This window comes from Perca fluviatilis, chromosome 13 (genome assembly GCF_010015445.1).
Source record: "Perca fluviatilis chromosome 13, GENO_Pfluv_1.0, whole genome shotgun sequence".
In the NCBI taxonomy this organism is placed as follows: domain Eukaryota; kingdom Metazoa; phylum Chordata; class Actinopteri; order Perciformes; family Percidae; genus Perca; species Perca fluviatilis.
Window position 1 is genome coordinate 16,871,119 of NC_053124.1, and position 25,789 is coordinate 16,896,907.

General features: G+C 41.7%; 3 protein-coding genes and 2 long non-coding RNA genes across 8 annotated transcripts in view; 2 read left to right on the forward strand and 3 right to left on the reverse strand.

Moving 5' to 3' along the window:
- Positions 1–801: 801 nt before the first annotated feature.
- On the reverse strand, positions 802–2,245 carry LOC120570772. Its single transcript, XR_005641121.1, has 3 exons — positions 1,978–2,245; positions 1,027–1,107; positions 802–838 (listed from the first exon to the last, which is right to left on the reverse strand). It is a non-coding gene; the product is annotated as an uncharacterized LOC120570772 (long non-coding RNA).
- A 436-nt stretch (positions 2,246–2,681) lies between these two features.
- Positions 2,682–14,652, reverse strand: LOC120570774. Of its 2 annotated transcripts, none has more exons than XR_005641123.1 (3): positions 14,507–14,652; positions 5,421–5,462; positions 2,682–2,874 (listed from the first exon to the last, which is right to left on the reverse strand). It is a non-coding gene; the product is annotated as an uncharacterized LOC120570774 (long non-coding RNA). The 2 variants fall into 2 exon arrangements; XR_005641122.1 differs by lacking the exon at positions 14,507–14,652 and adding an exon at positions 8,458–8,570.
- dclk3 (doublecortin-like kinase 3) lies at positions 2,870–12,166 on the forward strand. Of its 2 annotated transcripts, none has more exons than XM_039819294.1 (7): positions 2,870–3,014; positions 4,186–4,409; positions 4,824–4,955; positions 8,167–9,369; positions 10,030–10,162; positions 10,348–10,515; positions 10,612–12,166. In XM_039819294.1, exons 1-7 carry the CDS (start codon positions 2,948–2,950, stop codon positions 11,517–11,519), a joined length of 2,835 nt encoding a protein of 944 aa, XP_039675228.1. In that variant the 5' UTR covers positions 2,870–2,947; the 3' UTR covers positions 11,520–12,166. The 2 variants fall into 2 exon arrangements, with proteins under 2 accessions (XP_039675228.1, XP_039675229.1); XM_039819295.1 differs by having other exon boundaries at positions 8,167–9,297.
- Positions 13,339–21,451, forward strand: cyhr1 (cysteine/histidine-rich 1). 2 transcript variants are annotated; one of them, XM_039819296.1, is made up of 7 exons: positions 13,339–13,869; positions 14,127–14,457; positions 15,415–15,509; positions 16,581–16,724; positions 17,882–18,093; positions 18,203–18,381; positions 19,001–19,213. In XM_039819296.1, the coding sequence occupies exons 2-7, from the start codon at positions 14,170–14,172 to the stop codon at positions 19,211–19,213; spliced, it is 1,131 nt and encodes a 376-aa protein (XP_039675230.1). In that variant the 5' UTR covers positions 13,339–13,869; positions 14,127–14,169. The 2 variants fall into 2 exon arrangements, with proteins under 2 accessions (XP_039675230.1, XP_039675231.1); XM_039819297.1 differs by lacking the exon at positions 13,339–13,869 and having other exon boundaries at positions 14,170–14,457; positions 19,001–21,451.
- Positions 21,452–22,748: 1,297 nt separating this feature from the next.
- Positions 22,749–25,789, reverse strand: part of arpp21 (cAMP-regulated phosphoprotein, 21) — a 13,121-nt gene continuing 10,080 nt past the window's right edge. The window contains 3 exon segments of the mRNA XM_039819298.1: positions 22,749–23,392; positions 23,529–23,635; positions 24,585–24,687. Of these exon segments, the coding sequence (XP_039675232.1) occupies positions 23,234–23,392; positions 23,529–23,635; positions 24,585–24,687 (369 nt within the window). The 3' untranslated portion in view covers positions 22,749–23,233.

Sequence of the window (25,789 nt, forward strand, 5' to 3'; positions counted from 1 at the left end):
TAGGCAAAAAGCTGGTAGGGCTGAAACGCTGAACAGGGTTAAATTCTCAAACAGCTAAAAGAAGAGTGGGAGTGCCATAAACCGAGGAATGTTGATACTTCTTCCAGCTTTCTTAAGGTTTTCCCGTGCATCTGTGACCGTGTCAATAAAAAACTAAATAAACATCTGGACATGTCACGCCCTTCTCTAACACATACTTATTAGTTCAGTCTTTCATTTTGCAGCCTCTCCTCAACTCCCTTGTCCAAATGGAGCTTGAGTGGCAAGATAGAAAGTTAATTACATGAATGGAGGGGCTAAAAGCCTGAACAGCATCAGGACGCTGCATGATTTACATTACAGAATTAACAATGGACTTGCATTTATTTATCATTTTTTAATAAGGTACCTTTTATAAACAGTATATAAGCTGTAACTAATTGCTTTATTAATGGTTAATGGCTAACAACCCATTAAAACAGCAGCTTTAAATGTTAACAAGTGCTTAATAAGTTTTTTTAGAACAAGCCATTGAATTCTTTATTGTTATCTTTTTCGCAAGCAATATATTGTACTTTTTACACCACTACACTCATTTGTTAACTTTAGTTACTTAACTAAGTTACTGAACAACTTAGTTACAACATATAAATCTACTAATACATTATAAGGTATTATTATGGATTGAGCTAAATTATTATATTTAATTAGCCCCACCTTTACCAGCTGCAACATTACAGTGATGTACACTTTATTGGATTCCAGGGTGTGTGTGTGTGTGTGTGTGTGTGTGTGTGTGTGTGTGTGTGTATGTTTTGTGTTACCTCTGCAGATGGGCTTTGACCTAGATTGCAATCCTCTGGTGAGCCAGCAGCAAGTAAAAAAAAGGGGGAAAAAACAGACAGTTATTCAAGGACACTTCTTCTTTATAATTTCTTTGGTGTACAGGAAGTTGTCAGAATCAAACCTGTATCATACCACTGCATGAACTTTACAAATAATCTCAAAATATAAACCTACTATGATGTAATGACAAGATACACTGACCAATGTTTATCTAGCTGGGTAGTTCTTCAAGGGAACCACTTTCCTAGATCACCATGCATGGCTGCAACTACTCTCTGGCTGCTGAGACACACACAAGGTACACTTTTGTTTTTGAGACACATTGGAGCAGAGAGAGACACTGTTGGGTCTCAGGGTGAGTCCAGGATAAGAACCGTAAAATAGACGTTGTTGCTTCCTGATCCAATATTAACAGTAACCTTGGAGACAGAGCCATGGGGGGCAGTGTATTAAAAGACCCACTGGTCACTCTGTGTGTGTGTGTGTGTGTGTGTGTGTGTGTGTGTGTGTGTGTGTGTGTGGCAATTCCATCAGTGAAACTATGGTAACGTTATTGTTTCTATGAATTAGGAGGTTTTAACAACCTGAGGAGTTTACTTTCAACAAATACACAACATCAGGGCTACATTGTGGGTCTGTTAGGCTCATTTAAGTAATTTAGGCCTTTTTAACTTTTATAAGTTAGTTATTTTATTACCTGTAAACACAGTAGGCTAATTGGACAGTCTTGGATAAATATCGTCTTTATTGTTTTCTGCTATACTGACTGTCTGACCTCTTTCTAAGACCAGGCCACAAGCAGGCTAGTAGTTTAGTAATTTAAACAATATCACGTTAACTAAAATTGTAATATAATTAAATGAATCACCAAGACGCAATATGAAATATGCAGCCATTCTACTACAAAAGACTGCTTATATCAGCCACTGAACACAACATTTGTTTGTAACGTCACATCTTAGGCTACAAGAGAATATTAAGTCGACAGGTCACTAAACAGAAAAGCCATTCAGCCAACGTTTTAAGTTAGCGTAGCTGCCTTATTTTCTAACATTAATGACTATAGCGTTAAACATAAGAAAACATGGCACCACAAATGAGAAGAAAAAAAACGTAACATAAATGTATAGGGCGTTTGTGCACTTTTCTCACCTGTAAACACAGTAAAAGGGCCGTCATGGATGAATATCGGCTTTCTTTTTTGCTGCCATGGTCTCATGCTCAGACTGTGCTAACTTCCTTCTCGTTAACAGCACCAGGCACTAACCTAGCGAAGCCACTACTGCCACCTACTGACAAAAAATCAATATTGCCCCAGAGCTGCTGCACATGAGCAAGTCAGTTTTCTACTGTCTTTCATGTGACACAAAGCGTTTTAATCAATAATATAATAAATGATGACCAAGGTAACAACACAAACTAATAGAATACTAATCCTTGACATAATCCTAATTAGGCTACTATAAAAGGTCCAGGGTGCCACATCAGCATATGACTTTCAAACCGCTATAAACCAGTAGGCTATTTACCAACTTGGTGACCCCTTAAAATGAAGCCTCCACAGTTGTTGCAGGAAATTCTATGAAAATGTGTTTTTCTCCTCTCCTCTACTGCTGATCATCTCAAGGCCCCTCAAATGTATCTCACAAATCCCAACCCCTCGGGGTCTTAGTTGACTCAGGATGGGAACCAGTGCCATATGCCACCAGGGTGCTCCTTCAGGCTTGTCATTATCATGTTTAGTATGCCTACAGTAGCCTATAGCTACACTAAGAGAAAATGGTTAGTGGTAGATGACATCACCTGTTTGTTTTAAAAGTATGCTGCTTGGTAGATGAGCCATCAACGAGACAATATCCAGTCATTCAAAATATTTTATTTTGTCGGCAAAATCGCTGCTCTTCCGGTAGCCTATTTATCTTTCTTTATCCGTCCAACTTGACGTGTATCCATGGTAACCACTGTAGCTACACCAGGTCCGGTCATCTCACAGCGCATCCTGTTACCTTTTCTAGACGCTAACAGCCGAGGATATGACAGCAGCGACTTCTGGAGAAACAGAATTGAATAAAAAAATGAAAGTCACCGAGTTGTTTTAGTTCATGTGTTGTTCTGGAGAGTCATGACGCCCTCACAGAGAGTCCGGTATGGATGCGAAGCGGCACGCAACTCTAAATGGAGAATAGCAGGTGAGTCGATGGCCGGATTGAATGGATTTTACTTATAGCCTATAGTTAAAATAATAATAAAAACTTTACTGAGTGTTACAGTCAAGACTCTTGAATACAAATAATACTCCGTCTTTAAACTCAAATGGCTAAAGCTGCGTAGGTAGGCCACTGAATGATTGACCACTAACATTTTAAAGTATTTTAAAGATTGGGGCCTCATTTTAGCTGTGCAATATGTAAAATATTGCGATTTATGATGTGTTATTACTAGGTGTATAAGAAGAAGAAAAGTATAGAACAAGAAGACGGGTCTTGAAATTATTGTCTATCCCCCACCCCAGCACACACACACACACACACACACACACGCACGCACGCACGCGCACACCCCCCAAAGAAAATGCTCATTCTGTCTTTCTTGACCGGCCACAGCTGGCTCTTTATGAGTTGTTTAAGCTTAATGACATGAAGTTTTTCTATGTCCACTGTGAAAATCTAGTGTGTGTGTGTGTGGTGCTGCTGCTCACTCTCAGGGAGGCAATGGTGTCTTGTTAAAAGGGGGGCACTGGTCATGATAGAGGTATAGAGGCTTGTGTTTCTGTGTGTTCTTTTCATCTTGAAACAAAAGAGAAAAACAACAACCCCCCACCCCCCCCACACACACACACACACCGACTGGATAACATCTCTCTTTCCCCCTTAGTGCCAGAAAGTGAAACGTCAAAGATGCTGTGTTTCTCTAATGCTTCATTAATCATGCAGATTCAGCTGAGCCCTAACCAGGTCAAGCAAGCTTTTCTCAAGTGTGTGTCCAAGTGTATGTGTGTGTGTGTGTGTGTGTGTGTGTGTGTGTGTGTGTGTGTGTGTTGTTGTTGTGGGTTTGCATGACTTAAGGTAGCCTTAATAATTCAGTCGGTGGAGCAAGGTGCTCAAAGAATCTCAAATGGCCTTTGCACTCCATGTGATGGAAAACACTCAAATCTGATCAGCCGGATTTGTTTTCACACACGCGTGCACACTAACACAGGATGAGGAGCTGGTGTTGTGTTACTTATGAGTTTTCCTTTGTATACAAGTCTCAAAGAAACAATGTGATGACATCAGTGTTATTGAGTACACTTTCAATAATCCAACTCTCGCTTTCTGTCTTTGTGCTTTCACCCCTGTCCTCCATTTCTCCCCGCTTCAGCTCCTCCGGTCCCCTTGTTGAAGCATGCTGAAGGGGCACCCCAGCCATGGCCCATTCACCCCCACCCTACAAGACAGGTCCACAGGTCCAACTTCCCTCCTCCTCCTTTTCCTCCTCCTCCTCCTCACCTCCCTCTCTTCCACACCCGCCATGCAGAAGAGAGCGCAGAGAGGCCCCATCTGGTCACCATCATCCGCCCCTGTGGTCAAAGTACGCTGCGCAAGGTGAACTCAATATTTACCACTTTCACTTTAAAATAAGGTACAATTCCATTTCCTGATCAACTAATATTGACAAAGGACCCTAAACCACGCAAAGGGACTTTAAACAACCTGGCAACCTAAATGTTGTTCTCATGATAAGCCAATAACATATCCAGTCTTTTTTTTTAAGATTATGTTTTGGGTATTTTAGCCTTAACCAATAGGACAGTTGTAGACTGGAAAGGGGGGAGAGAGAGGGGAAAGACATGCATCAAGGGGCTGCAGGTTGAAATCAAACCCTGGGCCGCTGCGGTAAGGACTGAGCCTTGGTACACGGGGCACACGCTCTAGCAGGTGAGCTACCAAGGCGCCCCTCTAGAGTTACATGGGAAAGGATTTCATAACTTAACTGTAATTTTTGTTTCTGTTTTCAAGGTAACAGTACTTTTGAACCGTAGAGGTGTGGTGTCCTTCGAGCAACTGCTATTAGATATCTCTGAGGCCTTGGGGTTTCCTCGCTGGCACAGAGCCAGAGTCACACGTCTCTACACGACCCACGCACGAGAGGTGAGGCTCAACCACGGTCACATAAACCCTGAGGCAAAAAAACTATTCTCACATTCTTCCCACATTCTCTGCAATATGTACCTTGTACCCAGGTTTACTGTAGGGTACTAGGAATATGACACATGTAAGCACAAAATCCAAAATAATGAAGGACTTGAAACTAGATTTTTCATGACAGGGCCTCAATATTAGGTAATACAGCAGGACATACCTTAAGGCCCTTTTCATGTCAGTTGCTCCATACAAATGTTCAATTAAATATCTCAAAGAAGTTGACACACAGTAGACCTGGAGCTTTCGAGGCCCCTCAAGTTATGGAGCCCCAGGTCAAATGAATTAAAGGAAAGCACTGAAATGAAGGGATGTGTGGACACTATCCCAATGAGAATTGAGAAATGTTCATGTTCACAAATTGCATGCAATGATGCTACAAAGCTCTTAAATGATGGTTGAAAATGAAATTACCTTGGGGTCGCAGGCGAAAGTTGTTCTCTCCATGGAGCACCACTTGCGGGGAGAAAATATTCAATATTACAATAGGCAAGGCAAGGCAAGGCAACTTTATTTCTATAGCACAATTCAGCAGCAATGCGATTCAAAGTGCTTTACACAAGACATAAAAACAGTTAAAAATATCATACAAATTGGTAACAGATGAAGAAACAGTTATATAATAAAATAAATGAATAAAAAAAATAAAATTTAAATACAAAAATGAATTAAGAAAAGGCAGTGTTAAAAAGAAAGGTCTTCAGCCTTGATTTAAAAGAGCTGAGATTAGGAGCCGACCTACAGTTTTGCGGTAGTTTGTTCCAGATGTAGGGACCATAGAAGCTGAACGCAGCTTCCCCTTTTTGTTCGACTCTGGGTATGGCGAGCAGGCCCGTCCCTGATGATCTCAAGGATCTCAACGGCTCATAGTGTAGTAGCAGATTTGAAAGGTAAATTGGTCCTAAACCGTTTAGTGACTTATAAACTAACATGAGTATTTTGAAATCTATTCTTTTGATGCACAGGAAGCCAGTGTAAAAGGACTTCAGAACTGGAGTGATGTGATCTATTTTTTGGTGTTGGTAAGGACCTGCGGCAGCAGCGTTCTGAATCAGCTGCAGCTGTTTAATAGACTTTTATGAATACCTGTAAAACGTTGTTGCAGTAGTCAAGTCTACTGAAAATGAAAGCATGGATAAGTTTTTCTAAATCCTGTTGGCACATAAGTCCTTTTACCCTTGCTATATATTTTTAAGATGATAATAGGCAGATTTTGTTACTGACCTAATGTGACTGTTAAAATTCAGGTCAGAGTCCATAATTATGCCAAGATTTCTTGTTTTGTCTGTTGTTTTTAACATTGTTGATTGAAGATGAGCATTTACTTTTAATCGTTCATTTTTAGGTCCAAAAATGATCACCTCCGTTTTATCTTCATTTAATTTTAGGAAATTCTGGCACATCCATTCGTGGATTTGTTCAATGCACCTGGCCAGGTGTTGTATTGGACTGTAGTCTCCGGGTGACAAGGTTATATAAATCTGTGTATCGTCCGCATAGCTGTGATAGTTTATGTTGTTGTTTTCCATGATTTTAGCTAGGGGCAGCATGTATATATTAAACAGTAGAGGCCCCAGGATGGAGCCTTGGGGAACTCCACATGTCAAACTTGTACGCTCAGATGCATAGTTACCTATTGACACATAGTAATTTCTATTTTTTTAAATAGGATTCAAACCACTGTAGTACTGTTCCAGAAAGGCCTACCCAGTTTTCCAGTCTATTTAATAATATGTCGTGGTCAACGGTGTCAAATGCAGCGCTGAGATCTAGTAAAACTAAGACTGTCGTTCTGCCACTATCTGTGCTTAGGTGGATATCATTAAAGATTTTCAGAAGAGCTGTCTCAGTGCTATGATGTGGCCGAAAACCCGACTGTAAGGGATCCAAAATATTCTTTTGGGACAATAAAAGGTTTATTTGTTGAAAAACTGCTTTTTCAATAATTTTACTTAAGAATGGGAGGTTTGATATAGGCCTATAGTTGTCCATAAGTGATGTATCTAGGTTATTCTTTTTTAAGAGTGGCTTGATTACTGCAGTTTTGACGCCGTGGGAAGATGCCTGTTTGAAGAGACATGTTTACAATTTGAAAAGATCTGAGACAACAAACAATTCGAAACATTTTTTAAAAAGCCAGTTGGTAAAATATCAAGGCAACAGGAAGAGGTTTTCAGATTTTGTATAAACTCCGCCAGTTGACCTTGGTGAATCGTTTGAAATTGTGTCATATGAGGACTTGTTTTGCTTAAGCATTGAGACAGCACATATCCTGTACCTGATATGGATGCACTGACTGCAAGTCTAATTTTCTGAATTTTTTTACTAAAGAAGATTGCAAAGTTATTGCAAGCTTCGGTGGACAAAAAGTCAGATGCTACTGGTACTGGAGGGTTTGATAACCTATCGACAGTAGCAAATAGAGCACGTGAATTATTAGAGTTTTTTGAAATAATTTCAGAGAAGAACGTCCGCCTTGCATTTCTCAGTACCACATTAAAAATACAAAGTCTGTCTTTATATATTTCATAATGGACTTCAAAATAACTTTCAACTATATCTGCACTCTGAGGCTAAGCAACTAATTTCTTCCTCTTTTGGCTGTCATACAGCCCTAGATGAGTAATGCTGCTTGACATTGTATTCCTGGAGAACAACAGCTTTCTCCACCACTCTCTCACATTAAACTAAAAAAGCAACAACAATCAATTGTTGACCTTTTTTGAAACTCTGTGTGCTCCAGGTCGACTTTCTTTTATACTACATAGAACAAGAAATTTCAGTAAACTGAAAGATTGGGGTAAATCTTAAAGGTTAAAAAACAAAAGTAAATTTTTGGGCAGGATGTAATAGTTAATTCTAAACAGGAGCCTTATGAAATTATGTTGTGGTCTGATCAGGTAGCCTGGTTGACACCAGACCCACTCTCAGTTGTAACTGACGGCTGCTCGCCGTCGCTGCGCTATCATCGTCGCGTAAAGCCCGCATCAACGGTTGTGATTGGTGTAAAGCCCACCTCAACGGTTGTGATTGATGCCTCAATTTTGGGGACATTGGAAATGGGTTTGAATGGCCTCTTCGCCAGACTCAAATTTGCCGGAAGTTCGTCAGGGTTTACCCAGGCTACTGATCAGGTCCACTTGCCTGTTTTTTTTCATAGGTGAAAGGCGTATGTGATTTCTTCCGAGGCGAGGTTGCCTTCCTGGCGTTGGGGAAGGCTCGTCCAGAGCTGAGCGGTGTGCAGGAAGCTCTAGAGGAGCTGTTTCCAGAACATTCCCATTACCGGGCTGACGCACTACGGGCCTGGGAGAAAAGACTTCGTCCAGCACCAGATAAAGCAGCTAAAGCTGACAGTGGATACAGTGAGGGGACGGACAGCAGCAAGGCACAAACTAACCAAGAGCTACATCAGGACACAAATACACATGTCAAAAATCATACAAATACATACCCAAGTACACACCAGCCTGAAAATTATGACTCAGAAGTTCAAAAGTGTCATAAAAAGAATTCATGCAGAAAACCTGCTCAGCTGCCCAACCACCTGCAGAGACTGCGTGTGAGAGGTGGGGTCAGAGAGCGACAGCTGTCTGTTATTGGTCCATTTAAACACGAGGAAGGTCTTAGAGAAGCAGACATAACCTCTCCTGCACTGTGTGAAGACTGCTTAGCAAGGAGAGTTAAACATCAGGGTCCAGAACGGCTCAGTCTACTGTCAGGGAGGGTCCCACTTCCTCCTGTGTCGAGGAAGCAAAAAGGAAGTTCCTATACAGAACCGGAAGTGAGCAAATTGCACGTTAACATCAGCCGTCCACTTCCTCAGCCAATCAGCAGAGATGAGGAGAAGAGTGTTGCCCAATTACTTTCAAATCCACTTCGAGATGTGGGTCGAGTACACAAGGACATACAGCAGAGGATGAGCTTTGACCTTCCCTCAGACAGCAGTGATGTCCCCCTGGCAGATATCGAGCGTCGCTATGAAATTGGACGCGTGGTCGGAGATGGCAACTTCGCAGTAGTGCGAGAGTGCCGCGATCGTGACAACGGACAAACCCTGGCGGTGAAGATTGTCGAACGCTCCAAGCTGATTGGGCGAGAGCACATGATGCAGAATGAGCTGAGCCTTCTGGGTAGCCTCTGTCATCCTCGCATAGTGCGGCTGTTTGCGCACCACCACACGCACACTCACTCCTACCTGGTGATGGAGCTGGTAGGCGGGGGGGATCTGTTTGAGGCCGTCAGTGAGAGGGGGAAGTTTCCAGAGGCAGAGGCAGGACTGATGGTGTCAGATGTGAGTGAAGCACTAAACTACATCCACTGCAAAAGTATTGTCCACCGAGACCTCAAACCAGAAAACCTACTGGTGAGTGTCATTGTGATCAGAGAATTACATTTGAATTTGTATGTGATTATTGCATCTTGTTTCTGATGGCATACTTTTTGTTTGAAAAAAGTTTAGACAACCTGTTTTATATATTGCCACTAGGGGGTACCAAATATATATATATTTTATAAATTCTATACATAAGTGGCAACCAAAATGATTTATTAAGATTTTTTTTTCTTTGTCTCATGAAATCCTATATCCAAAATGAACCTTAAAGAAAGCCTATCCATATTGTTTTCTATTAGAACAGCAAATAACCACAATAAATTCTTTATTCTTTATTGTTACTTTGGTAATAGTGTAATTAAAGGCAACAAGTCAGACAACTTGTATGCATCTTCTGTCTTGACCTTGTTTTAAAACTTTGGCTGGCCTGTCAAACTGCCACATTATGAGTTTTTCATACCAGTACAATTGATGATATTGCACTTAATCTGGAGTTACAATTAATCTCTCATGATATAAACTAAGGACAATATTTTGCAAAAAACAAAAATGCAGGAACGTGTCAGTAACACAAGTTTCTATGGCAAGCATGAGGGTGCCCATGGAGACATTTGAATTTTAAAATAGTCTCAACACCTCCAAGCCTGACTCAGTTTCTGTCTGTGTCTTGTTTTTCTTGTTATCTCTCAGATAGAGCATGTTGCTGCTGGCATCTGTAGGCTGAAGCTGGGTGACTTTGGTCTTGCCATGGTTGTGACTGAACCAGTCTTCACCATATGTGGCACACCCACGTATGTAGCCCCAGAGATTCTCTATGAGACAGGTTAGTATTGTTTGCAGCATAAACCACTGCTTTACAAAAAAGGAATTATTTTTACTTTTAAATCTGTGTTTTATCACTAATTAAGGGTGTTTCTTATTTTAAACTCTTCCTAAAACTTATTTTTATCAATTTGTAATCTGAATTTGAGAAATATTTTCAAAATGAACTGTGGTTTGACCATGCAGGTTATGGAGTTGCAGTGGATGTGTGGGCTCTCGGCGTTATTCTCTACATCCTGCTGAGTGGATTTCCCCCATTTCGCAGTCGGGATCGGGACCAGGAAGAACTGTTCCAGCTAATAAAACAGGGACAACTCCACTTCCTGTCCCCCTACTGGGACCCAATCTCAGAAGGTGAGAAGTGCAGAAAAATAAAGTGTGCAACCACAAATGCCTCAAAAAAACAACAAAAACTATATTTTTCTTATTATTGTGTGTGCTTGTGTGCAGAAGCCAGAGGCCTTGTCAGAGCTTTGCTTCAGCCAGATCCCACGGTGAGGCTGACAGCAGAGCAGACCTTGCACCATCCCTGGGTGAAGGCTATGGCTTCAATTTGCAGGCAGAGGGCGCTCACAGACAAGACTCAGAGGGACACCGCAGATACTGGAGCAGAACCAGATAAATCCAGACAAGTCCAGAGACTAGCTCAGACCAATGCAGCCGAAACACGGACAGACGCAACACCAGGGCACATCAACATTGAGGGAGAGGTCACACATAAAGAGTTCAACAGACATGATGAGAGACAAACCGAGATGAATGCAGGAAGAGGACAAGATGAGAACAAACCACTACGGCAACAATCAAAAGAGACAAGTACAGTTCACACTATATCTCTGCAGCTCCAAGTGCACACACCTTCAGTGGACACACCTGGTCAACAGAAACCAGAGTGCATCTCTACAGGCTCCAGTTCACCCAGCAGGGAGCCCAGCATGCCAGAAATGCAGGATCCAGGTCCCCCAGACTGTGATCCTGGCAGCCCAGCCAGTCCGAGTGTTGAACTCAATCAGCTTGGTGCACCCCCGGCTCAATCTGAGTTTCCATCCCAGATTAAGACAGAGAACAGCCAACAGCAATCACCTACATATTCACCAACTTCCACCAATACAGTGCAACGAACAACAGCGGGTCACTTAACGGAACACCACCCATCCTCGAACCCAGCAGCAGCTTCTTCATCTTCTCACTCTCTCCATCAGCAGAACTGCACCTCTCCCCTGCGCAACTCTACCACAGCCACTGCTCAAAATCACCCATCTGAAAACTATGACAAGCTGAACGCTTACACCACCACCATCCACCCACCCACGCAGTCTCGACCTCAATGTCAATCTCCTGTTTCACTGTGTGATTAGATCAGGGTCATCACTTTCATTGTTCCGGACAATAACACTGATTTCCTGGCAGCTGAATCCTTGAATGACCTGCAGATGATGTGATTTATTCTCTTGGGAGTGAATAGGGTCTGACTGACTAGGCTAGATAAATCTCATAAATGTGTGTAATCCATTATCCATGTATCCTGCAATCACAAATTGATGACGAGGTGTAATGACCAAGGTATGAAGAGGGGAAGTAGTTTAGCACTATGTTGAAGTTCATAGAATAGAGGTGATCAAGTGGGACTCAATTTTGTGACGCAGTTTGTCATAGTTTCTAATGTTGTGATGTATTAATTCAAATACTTTTTAGTACATTTCTGAAGTGTTTTTTGTTTTAGTTGTTATATATTTTTTTCTGCAAGCCATATTTAACTTTGAGAATATGATATGTTATCGTGTCTGCCATTGCTAGTGGTAGCTATTTTTGATTGCTTGTGTGACGACACTAATCCATCCTCCTTTTATTTCCCTTGAAGTCAATTCCTAGAAATCTGTGCTAGGATCGTTTATCTAGCAACATTTGTTTACTATATGTTCATAAACTAAAAATATCTGTACCAAGAACTTTTCATTTTAGTCCAGGTAAAAGTTTGCCATATTTACTAAACTCTTGAACACCATATTTCTGACAATGTGTTTATTGTACTGGTTTGGGTTGGCAACAAACTATGGCTGATTTAAATGAATAATTATGGCACTGTAACCATGTGATAATCAACAGCCAGTGAATTAACAATCTGTGGGAATATTTAAACAAATTAATGCGTGATAGTATCCAGTGGATAATAATGAGAACTGCCCAGCATTTAGGACACAGTGTGTGGCCACATACTACTGGCTGAACTGGTGTGCATAGCTGAAAAGGTATGGCTCCACTGCCATGCCACACAGACCAAATAAGGCATATCTGTCTGTCCAATGGGAGTGGTTAGTCTTGCCCCCCCCCACACACACACACACACACACACACACACACAATTGCACACAGCTGACACATAGACATCCTGCCCCACCTAATCTAAAGGATTTACACACAGCCCCCTATCCTGTACACAAATGCACCCCTCCCAGCCCCTGAGGCTGCTAAGCCACATATCTGGGGCGCTGAAGGGGTAAATAAGCGTATAAATGCTTCTGACCTAGTATCAGTGGCCAAGGTTAGTTTAGGCTTGCTTCAGTCACCCTGTTTTTTTCTGTCTGAATTATTTATGCATTTTTTAAAACACACGGACACAGGGGCACAACCAGTTGAACTACTTTGATAGATTGCTGCCACAGGGCCATAAACATGGCAGCATAAAGGTGTTTTTGTTATCAGAATCAGAACCAGCTTGCAGGGCCAAATAAGTGTACACACATACAAGGAATTTGACTCTTTCAGTTGCTCTCAAAGTACACATATGGCTAAAAACAAGGACAACAAAGCTGAACAAGGTACACATAAACATTTGACTACTATGTACACATATGTTTGTATATATATATATAAAAAAAAGCCTACACACACACAAACACACACACGTAAACAAATCGCTATGAGGATTGTAAACAATAAGACAATAGGGCAATGCAAAAATTCTAATTAAGGATGTATTGTTATGAAGTTTAGTGACGGTGTAATCAATGTGTTAGAATATGTAGAAGTGGTCCATTACATTGCATATAGGATGCATCATCTGTTGGAGTGGCCTACATTTGTCGCATATCAGGTTTTGGTCACCTTTCAAGCCCTGCCATACACTGACCCGCAGGCGCTCACTACGCATGCGCTTTTAAAAACTCTTTAAATACCCCAAGTCATCTGCCACAATAAACATTCCGCTGTCAGCCAATCCACGGCTGTACTGAAGTAGTCACTGGCACATAGAGGCCGTTGCAGATACAGACAAAATATTTACTTTTAAATACGGTTCTTCTAGTATTAGCCACGATCGAGAACCTGCCTGAGTAATAACGAATTTGACCCGGAGTCGTAAAGGCTGTGCAGGGTGAAGTCGGGGGAGACGGACAGGAAAAAAAACAAAGATGGCTGTGTAGCAAGAGAGACGAGTCCCAGCAGAACTGTCTCTAGCCGCAGCTTTAATCACCGACAGGTCCCGTGGGTCCCGTGGACAGTCAGCCGGTACCGAAGCAGGGACGTTAGATGAGCAGCCGAGCTGGGCCGCTGGTGTAGCTACATCGTTGTAAGCTGCTGTCATTGCGAATAACGGCGTCGAGTGTACAACAACAGCTGAGAGACGCCTGAGTTGTTTTTGTTCTGCAAGGGGAGAGGACTGCTGTGTTTGTGTCAACGTAGCTAGCCGCATAGTCTGCTAGCCTCACTGTAAGTCAACAAAACTAGTCAACGCTTTGCACATGATCTCGTTATTACACAATCATTGGCTTGTTAAATTCCAAGTGCGTAACGTTAAGTGGAGGGGGGCATTAATAACAATAATAAGTTAGCCTGCATTCCTTTCTGACAGCCTGCTGCCGTAGCGTTAGCCTAGCTAACGTTAGCTAACGTTATCTGTCAGCTGACCGTTAGCTTGACAGGTTGTAAGCTAGCCCTGAGCTAACCTGCTAATATTTCGGGCTCAGTCTGGTCGCGGCAGGTACATCTCAGAAATTTCTAGCCATCGCCATGTCTTCACTGGAAGAGAGAGACGGGGGCGTTGTGGCCGCTCCTGGCTCCTCCTCAGCCGGTATGGGGGTCGGGGCCGTGGGGGCAGCGGTGGAGGCTGTCGCCGGGGTCGCAGCCATGCAGGAGGAGGTCGGGATACGACGAGAAGGGCCCGAGCCTGACCCAGACGAGCCACCCAAGAAGAGGGCAAGATTGCCCGAGGGAGAGTCAGGAAAGCTGGAGGAGAGACTGTACTCAGTGCTGTGCTGCACCGTGTGCCTAGACTTGCCCAAGGCTTCTGTATACCAGGTAAACGTGGTGTCAATCACAAACCTTCCCCTCATAACCCTAAACCTACCGTCAAACAGCAGCAAACCAGCTGGACCTCATACTAGAATCTCTCCATGTGTCCCAACCGCTGATCCCCAGAGTCAACCTGTTGAATATGGCCAGCAGCAGCATTTATTTTTAGTGATACTAGATACAACACAGGCCCCAAGTGTCTATATGCTGCAAGCTGAGCCATGAGGCTGACAGACCAGACACACCCAGGCCGAGTTGCCAGCTGTGCTGGCTCAAGTTTATAACATTATATTGTGAATTCTCCTCAAATAACCCCCAGCAAAAGCCACATCCCCAAACCCCACATAAGAACTCAAACATCCAGAACTAAATTTGAATAATCTTTTGCCCTTCCCTTCAACCCACCCCAACATTCTCTTTCATGACCTCAAACTGCTCGCTTCAATGTCAAGTGAACACATTTGTAATTAATAATTGTTCAGTTAGTCTTAAACATTTACATGCCCTTCAATGCAGCACACATGTTGTTTAACATTTATTAACAATACTGTGTAAACACAAGTTGACATTCTTTCCATACACAATATTCTCCCTTTAACATTGATACATATTTTAAAATGTATTGATTAAGAGAAGCACAACAAGTCAAAAACATTAAGCCTGTTAATCCATATATCCCCCAAATTATGTGTCTATTTGAGTATAACATACAATTCTAAAATAGTCGGTTTCTTCTTAAATATTTTCCCAAAATATCTACTTTTTTAGGCAGTCCCAATTAATAGTCTTTAAATAAACCACAAATGGAACAAATTATGTTCACATTTTTGTCATAACAATCAACGAGAAAGTTAATAATTAATTTTCAAACTTAGTCTTGCACTTAGGATCCAAAGTAATGATTTTTTTCACTTAACCCATACGCTTTGTTTGACTGTTGCCTCAATTTTTCCCCCACCGCAGTGTACAAATGGACACCTGATGTGTGCAGGCTGTTTTATCCACCTCCTGGCTGATTCTCGTCTCAAGGAGGAACAGGCCACGTGTCCCAACTGCAGGTACACCAAGCTCCCTGTAGACATGAGACACTTCCTTATAGGGTTGGGCATCGAGAACCGATTCCTACTTGGAATCGTTTCAAAAATTACGATTCCATCGGAATCGTTTCTTTATTGGAATCGTTTTGAGGATTTGGTTTCAAATCTGATCACGGGTTCCAAATTTAACATGCGCAAGTTTGGGTTTCCGTAGCGGCCAGGCGCTTGTTGTGTTGCAGCCATGGAGCACAGTAAGCGGTGCTCTAGTGTGGCTGCAACCCACCTTTGAATCAAAATAAAACTTTCCTCTTATTTGTGAAATAAGCATGTGACCCGTTTCAACTCCACCACTCATAGAATCGGAATCAAGAATCGATCAGAACCGGAATCGAAAGGAAGAATTGGAATTGGTTTCAGAATCGTTAAAATCTAAACGATGCCCAACCCTACTTCCTAACCAGTGCACATGGAAATACCAACTAGTTCAAAGTTTCAAAACAGTTATACTGTCAACAGACACTTGGCTACAAAACATTCTTTTGTATGGGGCCATTATTGTAGCAAAACTTTTGCAAATGTGTGTCGAGAGTTGGGCAACTGTATTTCAATCCGTGTGTACTTAATCACATTTGTAAATTTGTAAAATATTTAAATGCATTCTGACTGAGATTTGTGAATGTGTACAGGAATCTGCAAATGTGTATTCATAATCCATGTGTGTAAAAAATCTCCAAATTTGTATTCAAATTTGATGGTAGCTAATAGAGCATCAAAAAACACAAATCCGATGAGCTAAGGCAAGATGAGAATGATTTCAAACGGAAGGAAAAACATTAATGCAGTTAAGTTAATAAAGTTCTCAGAATCAAAATGTATTGTTATTTATAACATAGTTTTACCAAATTAGTTTAGCATGTATCACTGATGCATGGGCACTAGAAAAATAACTTGTCACCAACAATTGAAAAAAGCATAACATAACTAGCTATTCATGGTTGTGTCAAGAAGTTGTTTGAACATTCTTTACATACCACATATATTATATATCCTCCTGCACTGAGCTATGATATGTGGTTTTCTGTGTTTGTGTAGGTGTGAGATCAGCAAGAACTTGTGCTGCAGGAACCTTGCAGTGGAGAAGGCTGTCAGTGAGCTGCCGACAGAATGTACCTTCTGCCTAAAACAGTTCCCCCGCTCCAGCTTAGAGAGACACCAGAAAGAGGAGTGTCAAGACAGGTATATACACCACACACATACTCACCTTCACACTCACACACACACTCACACTCACACATACAGAAAAACACCTTTTTTCCTAGCTAAGAAATCTCACATACCTGTAGTCAACACAAATGTTCAAATTAAACAGCTACAAACGCTTTCTTCGAGCGAGTTCAGGCTCTTTCAGATTACAGAGAATGGAAAGAGAAACATGAAAATGAAAGCTGTGCGCATTCCTAACACACACAATGAATAAATCACCAGTACATATACATAGATGTGTGTGTGCGTGTGCGTGTGTTTAGTAACAGTATCACACAGGGTTAGTTTGGGAAAGATGGGGGAGCATGTGACCAGCTACAGTACAGCGAATGAGAAAAAACAGCTGATTACAGACAGACAGTTTTGTGTGACGCTCAGGCCTGTTGAATTTGCATGCATGAAATCTTATGGGGTTGTTGCTATAGCAACAGGTGACCCTGCTTTGGACAGCTGTGCCTGCGCTAATGTTACCATGACAACGGCCAAGGCAGTCACCAGGTTTTTGGTCAGGTCAGACACAAGAATGTGCTGGTCTCCTGTGAGGACCTGACTGCTTCCCACATAAAGATCATGTTGTTCTTCTCAGGGATGCCACCATTATTCTTTTAAGGAAATCTACCCATTTGAGTATCAAACTCAGTATTTAATATGCAGTAATTACAATCAGTGTTTACGTTTTATTTTAAAGTGCTCCTTGCTAAAGTAGTGAATCCAAACTACTGAACCCCTTCCAGCTACTTGGTTATATGTATAAGGCAAAACTTTGCAGTTGACATAAAGAGAATTACGTCAGTGTGGTTTTAATTATCTGCGGTTCACTACAGAGGCTAACTAGTACCTTTCACTTCTACTGTTAAGAAAGTAACAGGTATTCATTGAACTTGAGCACTTCAATCCAGGATGTAATTGATATAAATCCAAGTCTTTCTTTCCTTGAGGTTGGCTCTCGGCACAAACGTATTATTAGTACGGTATGAATTAGCCTCAATTCACAGCCTAGGTTAATTAGCACCTTTTGATATTATTAGTACCTTCCACTCACTGCAGGAAAGTACACGTATTCATCACAAAGCACATCTGTAAAGGATCTTATTTTTATGAAGCCATGACTCTCACCATTATGTTGCCAGGGTGACACAGTGTAAGTACAAGAGGATTGGCTGCCCTTGGCAAGGTCCGTTCCATGAGCTGCCAGCACATGAGAGCGAGTGCTCCCATCCCACTAAGACTGGTACAGAGCTGATGGGAATACTGGGAGAGATGGACCAGAACCACCGCAGAGACATGCAGCTCTATAACAGCATCTTCAGCCTGCTCTGCTACGAAAAGATTGGGTTTACAGGTACATGCAAAAAATACATAAAGACAAAGGCAGACAGACAGACAGACAGACAGACAGACTTTCTTTATCTGTGTTTCACATCTTGTATTCCTCTTATTTGTTCATCCAGAAGTACAGTTCAGGCCGTACCGCACTGATGACTTCATCACTCGTCTGTACTATGAAACACCGCGCTTCACTGTTCTCAACCAGACGTGGGTGCTGAAGGCCCGTGTTAACGACTCTGAACGCAACCCCAACCTGTCCTGCAAGCGCACCCTCTCCTTCCAGCTCATCCTCAAAAGCAAGGTACACACACTCCTCTGTCTGTCCGTGTTTATTTTAAAAGTTTTTTAGCGTGTGCGTGTTTTCAGGGCCGATGATAGTTACATAGTGATCATCACCGCTTAGCTAACAAAGATTAGGAACTTCCATCTAAGTTGCTTATTTCTCAATATGAATTGCGTCAAAGCAATCGGAGCGTGCCTTTAACACATCCGCTTTGGTGTAGTTGCGTAAAACACTGAAGTTGGCCTTTCCTGCTCTAATGTTTGTGTGTTATCTTTGCTCTCGTTCCCTTATTCATGTAAGATGTAATTGGCAGTGGAGCATGACAAATACATATGCATGGCCCAAATCATGGGCTATATTTAGCTTATCACAGATATAGCAATATCGGCATATATGTCGACTGATAAGTAACAAGAAATGTCAGGGAAGAAATAACAGAAATACTGTATGTTTGGGAGGTCTCATAGAAGTTTGTCCAACAGCGAGCACTGACAAGTTTTTTTCCCCACAAATTGACAAGATTCTTATCAAAAATGTTGATTTAAAAAAAAAAGAAGAAGATCAGTATCATATTTGTTGTATGCTCAGTCAGCAGATGTTGGGTCTAATATAGCAACACATGGATTTGTTTGTGCAGGTGAACTCTGCCCTGGAGTGCTCCTTTCTGCTGCTGAAGGGGCCGTATGACGACGTGCGGATCAAGCCAGTCATCCACCACCACTCCTTCTGCAACGACGCCAACGAGACCGACTACGTCCCTCTCCCCATCTCCGATTCGGTGGAGTGCAACAAACTGCTGGCCGCCAAAAACATCAACCTGCGCCTGTTCATCTTCCAAGTCCAAAAATAAAGAGTGAGGGAAGAGGAGGAGGAGGAGGAGGAAGAAGGAAGAATGGTGATGGAGGGCGAGGGGCTGAGAGAGAGGAGTGATGAAGATTAAAGAAAGACACCACTGAACCACTGATACCTCTTAACGCACACACACACACTCACACACATTCACGCAGGGTACACACGCCTCCACACACACACACATACACACACACACACACACACACACACACACACACACACACACACACCACTAATTACACTTACCTCCTTTTACAAGATAGTGAGACCCCTTGCTTCGGGGAGCTGTGAGTTGCTATGGAGATGGGTGGGCGTTGCCATAGGATGGAGGGGTGGGGTGAAACATGCGAAGACACAGGCGAGGGTGTTTGGGTGAGGAAGGGGCTTCTGGGATGGTTGGTGTGTACGGTACCTGTGGAGGCTCTCTGAGGTTAGGTTGTGTCTGACCCGTCACCCCTGACACCTGCAGCCAAAGCTGGCACACACACCATAGCAGGATTTGTTGTGTGCATTTGTTGTGTGTGTTTGTGTGTGTGTGAGACTGAGAGAGAAAGAGAGTTAGGTGACCCTCGAGTGTGGCCCATACTCTGCTTTTATGATGAAATGTCACAAAGACGTGATAATGTGAAAATAGAGTGATTGACTCTACTAAGCTGTTCTTTGGACATGTGACTGGATGTGGAGGGTGTGTGTTTTTGTGTTTGTGTGTGAGAGAGAGAGAGAGAGAGAGAGAGCGAGTGTGTGTTTGTCCCTTCCCTCTACACACTTTATGCCTGAGTCTAGTCTATGATTTCTTTCTGTTTTGGCAAAAGTGTCCCTCTTGCGTCTCAAGCTTTGCCAGAACAGACAAAAGATGGCGTTCCCCATCAGTGACCCCCCTTTTACCTTTCACCAAGAGGAGAGATGGCCTGGCTGCATGCATATTTTAGTTTATTCTTCTACTTCTTCCTCTCGCTGTGGTTATATTTAACCTTCAACACTAATACCATTTTTATTTCTCTTAACCCTAAATATTTAAGTACCTGTGAACTTTTTTCTTTTTCTTTTGGGTTTTAGCGTGTGACTGGCTGCCAGTATGTGTGCGTGAGTGTGTGTAAACAGATCATAATAGTGAGAATCCTGTCCCTTATTATTAAACAGTACAATCCTTGAGGACATGGCTGGATTAGCAACAGACCGTCAGGGGCCCTCAAAGCCCCAGGTTCACTGCGTGTCAGCTGCCTTTTGGTAATTTGATTATTTGCAAACTTATTTGCTGGTCCTGCATAACTTCTAACATTCTTGATTTTAAAGTAGTAGTTAGAGCTAGATCTTTATATCCACGTATTAGTGGATGTTAACTTATCGTAGCGATATCAGTATCAGTATATATGTCGGCTGATAAGTTACAAGAAATTGCAGTACAGAAACTGTCACCAAGTTTGTTCACCAGAGAGCACTGACACGTTTATTTTTCAACTGTAAAATGTCCCGCTCAGTGTGTGTCATGGTCACAATCCTTAAAAAAAAAAACAAATCTAGGGCATCTGAAACAAGATTGTTTGTTTGTTTGTTTGTTTGTTTATTTATGTTACGTGTTAAAATAAATAACTATGAAACTTTTAGAACTCCCAAATACCTTTTATCGTTACCAGCTTCAAATATCCAGTATCAGTCAGGCTATAATCACTGGATATGTAATTTCCTGCCATCATGGAAGAAGTTAGAAATAAACGTTTTAAGTTTTCTTTTATCAAATTACCACAAACCAACTGACCTACAGAAAACCTGGGCCGGGTTGTTCTCCGGTATAAGAGTACTGGTTGGATTTTGGGCCAAAATCTAAGGAAGATGCCATCAACAGTGGGACGTGTGGACGAGCCAACAACCCAAACTGTGAGCGCAGAGTCTCAGAGCGATCTGGACTGCTGCACACGCTCAGAGCTGAACGGCCTCCTGGAAAACATTTCTGGAAGATCAGACTTTGGGTGGTATAGGATGGTGTGTGTGTGGCAGGGGTGGGAAGGGGGCGGGGGGTGTTTACCTTTACCACGTGACATATTAGTGTTAGTCTTACTTGAACGAGAATGAGAAGATGTTACTTAAGTAGATTCTACTGTAAAGCAGATAGATCTCTCTCCTCCTGACCTCTACTTCCTGTATTTCTGTGTTTTAATGCTTCGTCTCTATGCCAGTGGACTCACTCATCTCACTATGGCTGTACATGTGCCTTTTATTAAAGATCATGGAACCTGCACTGCTGCTCGTTTGTGTGTGTGTGTGTGTGTGTGTGTGTGTGTGTCTGAATGTAGAGAGGACAAAATTGAGTTGGCTTTCTGAAACCGATGGTCTGTATAAATATTGCATTCAGTTATGAAATCTAAATTTTATTTTAAAGCCTTGTGCGGATGATGGATATGTTTCATTGAATTTGCTAGGGAGAATATAAATCACATTCAGTCAAAACTGAATCATCCAGCATCTAAACACTAACACACATTGGCTTAAAATTGCTTGCATGAAAGTGAAAGGTGTTTTGAAGTAGTGTCAAATAGCAGATGCCTGAAGGCTTAAAAGAGAGAATTTTTATGCAATGGTTCTGTATGTCTGTAAAGACCAATTTAATTGGATATTGAGCTGTATATTTTCACGTTGCAGAAGAAAAAGCACAGGTGTAAATAAATGAATGATGGCTGGATTCCATTAAGCTGCTTCAGGTTCAGGGTGTTGGTGATGTGCATGCTGGCTCACTGTCTCTCACTTACTGGCATGGCTTACTGGGACACTTCAACAGAACAGAGCCATCGTTAATGTTTTTAGTAACACTGGTGCTTTTCCTGCTATGACAAGTTAAAATGTCTACATCATTCTCCCATGGGTAGAAATAGCGTCGCAATGATTATTAGTCAATCAACGTGAAATTAATTAGCATACATTTTGATAATCAGTTAATTGTTTAGGCAATTTTGTAAAAAATCCCCAAATTTGATTCCAGCTTCTCAAATGTTAAAATTTGCTGGATGATTAATCAGTTAATTATGAAAAATACTGCAGATTCATCAGTAATGGAAACGATTGTTACTTGCCTCCCCTTTGAGCGGTACAGTGTGAAGAAAAGTAAAAAAGAAAAGAAAAGAAAGACCTGTACTGTTTTACATGTGAGGACAGTGTGTTGAGTCTTTGAGCAGGAGGGGGCGCTAAAGTCTCAGTGAGAATCCTTCAGTGGTTTGATGGAATATGGTAACTGTCAATGGTCTCTTTTTATATAATTTGCAACCATTTTCCAGATTTACTTGTTTTCAAGTGTGAAAACCTGAACATTATTGCTCAACTTTATGAAAACTCTCACTGTGAGAGCATCTTGGTCTCCCAATAGGATTCCCTAAAACTAAATGCCCTTAATGATCAACCATGTTAATGCAAAATCTTTCACTTGCTAAGGCAATGACGTTCATCTCCGTTTTATGAACTCAGTGGTAGGTTAACAACACATATCTCAGCACACATCACTTTGATTATCATGTGATACTGTTGTGAACAGAAAGTACTGTATGTCCTCATATAATGCACTTTATTTCCTGGCGTATGTATCTCGCCACGCCTGCATCCACTTGCATTAGCATCATCACAGCATCATCATCATTAACATTGCAGGAAACAAAGAGCCAGGATGATATAGAAATGTGACATTATCAATCCAGCCACAGCACTTTATTCTATTCACACAGTGCATTTCCTTGGAACACAATATATAATTTAATATCAATATAAAACTCCATTTGTGTATATAAATTATGCATTCAATACAGCAGCTCTGATATATACTATTAAGCTTTGGTACAGTGGTACATTTCTGTATGTGAGTGGGTGTGTGTGTGTGAGTGTGCACATGCTTGTTATGAGTGTGAACGGAGTACCCTGTGGGCATTGTCAGGAGGAAGGTAGGTGTAGGTGAGGGAGTGTGTGTTAAGAATGTGTGTGTACGCATGTAGGTTCACGCAAGAACTCAAGTATCAGCGCTCCATCCGTCGAGACATCATCAGTACTGTGCGCTCCAGGCCGGGGCACTGAGGTTGGTGCAGCTGGGAGGATGGCAGCTGCCGTGGTGGGAGGGTGGGGGCACCACGCAGCAGTAGCCCGCCTCCCCACCAACTCCTGTCACAACTTTACTTTGGGGATAGGAGACTGAAACACCTCCCTGCAGAAAAAAGAAAGTAAAGTTGGAGTGAAGAACTTGCAAACACAAGCACTTTCTGAAATGCTGAACGCCTCTTTTGGGGGCCGAGTTGTTGAAGGCTGTCGCAGAACGAGACCTTCGGGTGCTCTGTGTTTACCTGAACTATGCTACGCTGATGAGGGGCCATTGGTGAGTAGGTCCCCAGCACAGCCTGGCCCTGGGTGTGTGAGGACTGCTGCACACCCACAGCAGGAGCGTAACCTGCTGCAAACACACAGTTTTACAAGAGATTATTTTCAACATATATAATTGCATATCAATGCAATTTGTTTAGCAAAAGGTTAATTTAGAAGTGAGTTTTGCAGTTATTTAAGAATAATATAAGAAATAATAATAAGAAAGAAAAGGAAAGATAATTAACAAACCATTAAAAAACAAAGAGATGGCAAATATTCCAGAAATTGTTTATTGGTTAATAGATTACAGCAAAAACATGTCTTCCAAATGAATTCATTATTTTCTGGCTGTGTAAGAACTTGGGTAATTCTTTATTTTTTATTATTATTTAGACTGACAAAAATCATGTATAATTTATAGTGTTAGTGGTGGATTTGGTTAGTTCCTTTTTAATTTATTCATTTGGTATTTAATTTGAATCTTTGTTGGCAATATTAAATAATAACGGCAAAAAAAAACACTGCTTGCTTGGGAAATACATACAGATTTTTTTCCATCATTTATGCAGTCCTGCTGATGGAGTCATTTCTGTTCTGATGTTGCCGCTTTGAGTCTTCTATAATAAATCTTATAGAATTAATTTCAGTTTATTTTGTTAACAGCCATTGATGCCTAAAAGGTGTTTACGGACAGTTTGCAGCTGTTTTAAATACATCTGCTCAACAAGATGCTTTAAATTCTAATACATGACAGTGTTGGAATGTGTGTCTCATCGGCCTTTGTCGTTGCGTTGAATAGAAGCAGCAGGAAAAGAGACCGGTTCACTGTGAGACCCTCAGACTACATCTCTGACAGTGTAACGGCCCCCTCCTCTACTGCCACGGCCTGCATCACACACACACACACACACACACACACACACACACACACACACACACACACACACACACACACACACACACACACACACACACACACACACACACACACACACACACACACACACACACACACACACACACACACACACACGTGCCTGTTGGTTGCGCTGCTTGGCTGTGGATGTGCTGGCTAGGTGAGAGAGGCCTGCATGGGTGCTGAGCTGAGGTAGGGTACTGGCTGTAGTAATACACAGGCAACTATCGGAAAATAATATGAAAAATACTAGCGTTATACTTATTATTATTTACTTTAAACTCTTCTTTGAAATGGCAAAATCAATTTGAAAGTCACTAAATGACTGTATAACCAGAATTTAAGCTTATCAATGCAGAATTTATACATATTGTTTTCTTAAAACAGCAATACATACAAATAAAATGATTGTTTCATGTACTTGCAGTAATCAAAAAAAGGGACATGACAGCAATTTGGAATCCCTAGGTCTAAATTTTTTTTTTGATATTTGCAACTTCGCCATCTGTTGCTGGGGATTTTTGGATCCAGTTGTTCAGCCCCGAAGACACCAAAATGTTTAGATAAGGTGTTGAAATATTGAAAAGGTCATGAGGTATTATTCTATGCTTAAATGCAGAACCTGGGGGATGGAGCCTGGACAGCCCTCAAAAAGACATGGGAAAGGGATCGGAGTATTACGCTGGATGATGAGGAATGGGACAGAATCCTCACCATTCAGTTCAAGATTATGCATCGCTTCTTTTGGACTCCCTCCAGATTGTTTAGAATTGGTCTGAAAGACACCAAACTGTTGGAAATGTAAGACAGAGGACGGCCAATTACTTCATGCCCTATGGTCTTGTGATAAGGTCCAGGAATTGTGGACCAGGATACAGGATAACCTATGTCGGATTGCAGGGACCCAGGTTCCATTCAGCCCAAGATGATTTGTTCTGGGAGATGGGTCAATTCCAGAGGTGTTAAGTAACAAAGTACAAATAACCTTACTTAAGTAGACACTTTGGGTATCTATGCTATACTACTGGAGTAATTATTTTACAGCAGACTTTTTACTTCTACTCCTTACATTTTCACGCAATTATCTGTTCTTTCTACTCCTCACATTTTAAAAATAGCCTCTTTACTCCTATTTGAGTTTTCATTCCGGCTTGTCATCGTTAAAAAAAAAAAAAAAAACATAAATCGCGCCATCCGGATAGAGTGAATTTGATTGTGGTTGGATGAGAAGTATAAACATATACCATTCCGACGCGATCCATCGCCCCTGCACATGACACAAATCACGTCACACTGCAGCAAGGAAATAGCAGATGTATGTAGCCT

Bases quoted from the DNA above. Each gene is read 5' to 3' on its own strand.
- cyhr1 (XM_039819296.1), top strand. From the start codon at position 14,170: ATGTCTTCACTGGAAGAGAGAGACGGGGGCGTTGTGGCCGCTCCTGGC. The intron at 14,458-15,414 runs GTAAACGTGGTG...CCCCCACCGCAG, and splicing joins CCAAGGCTTCTGTATACCAG to TGTACAAATGGACACCTGAT. The intron at 18,094-18,202 runs GTACATGCAAAA...TTGTTCATCCAG, and splicing joins CGAAAAGATTGGGTTTACAG to AAGTACAGTTCAGGCCGTAC.
- dclk3 (XM_039819294.1), top strand. From the start codon at position 2,948: ATGACGCCCTCACAGAGAGTCCGGTATGGATGCGAAGCGGCACGCAAC. The intron at 4,410-4,823 runs GTGAACTCAATA...TCTGTTTTCAAG, and splicing joins GTCAAAGTACGCTGCGCAAG to GTAACAGTACTTTTGAACCG. The intron at 10,516-10,611 runs GTGAGAAGTGCA...GCTTGTGTGCAG, and splicing joins CTGGGACCCAATCTCAGAAG to AAGCCAGAGGCCTTGTCAGA.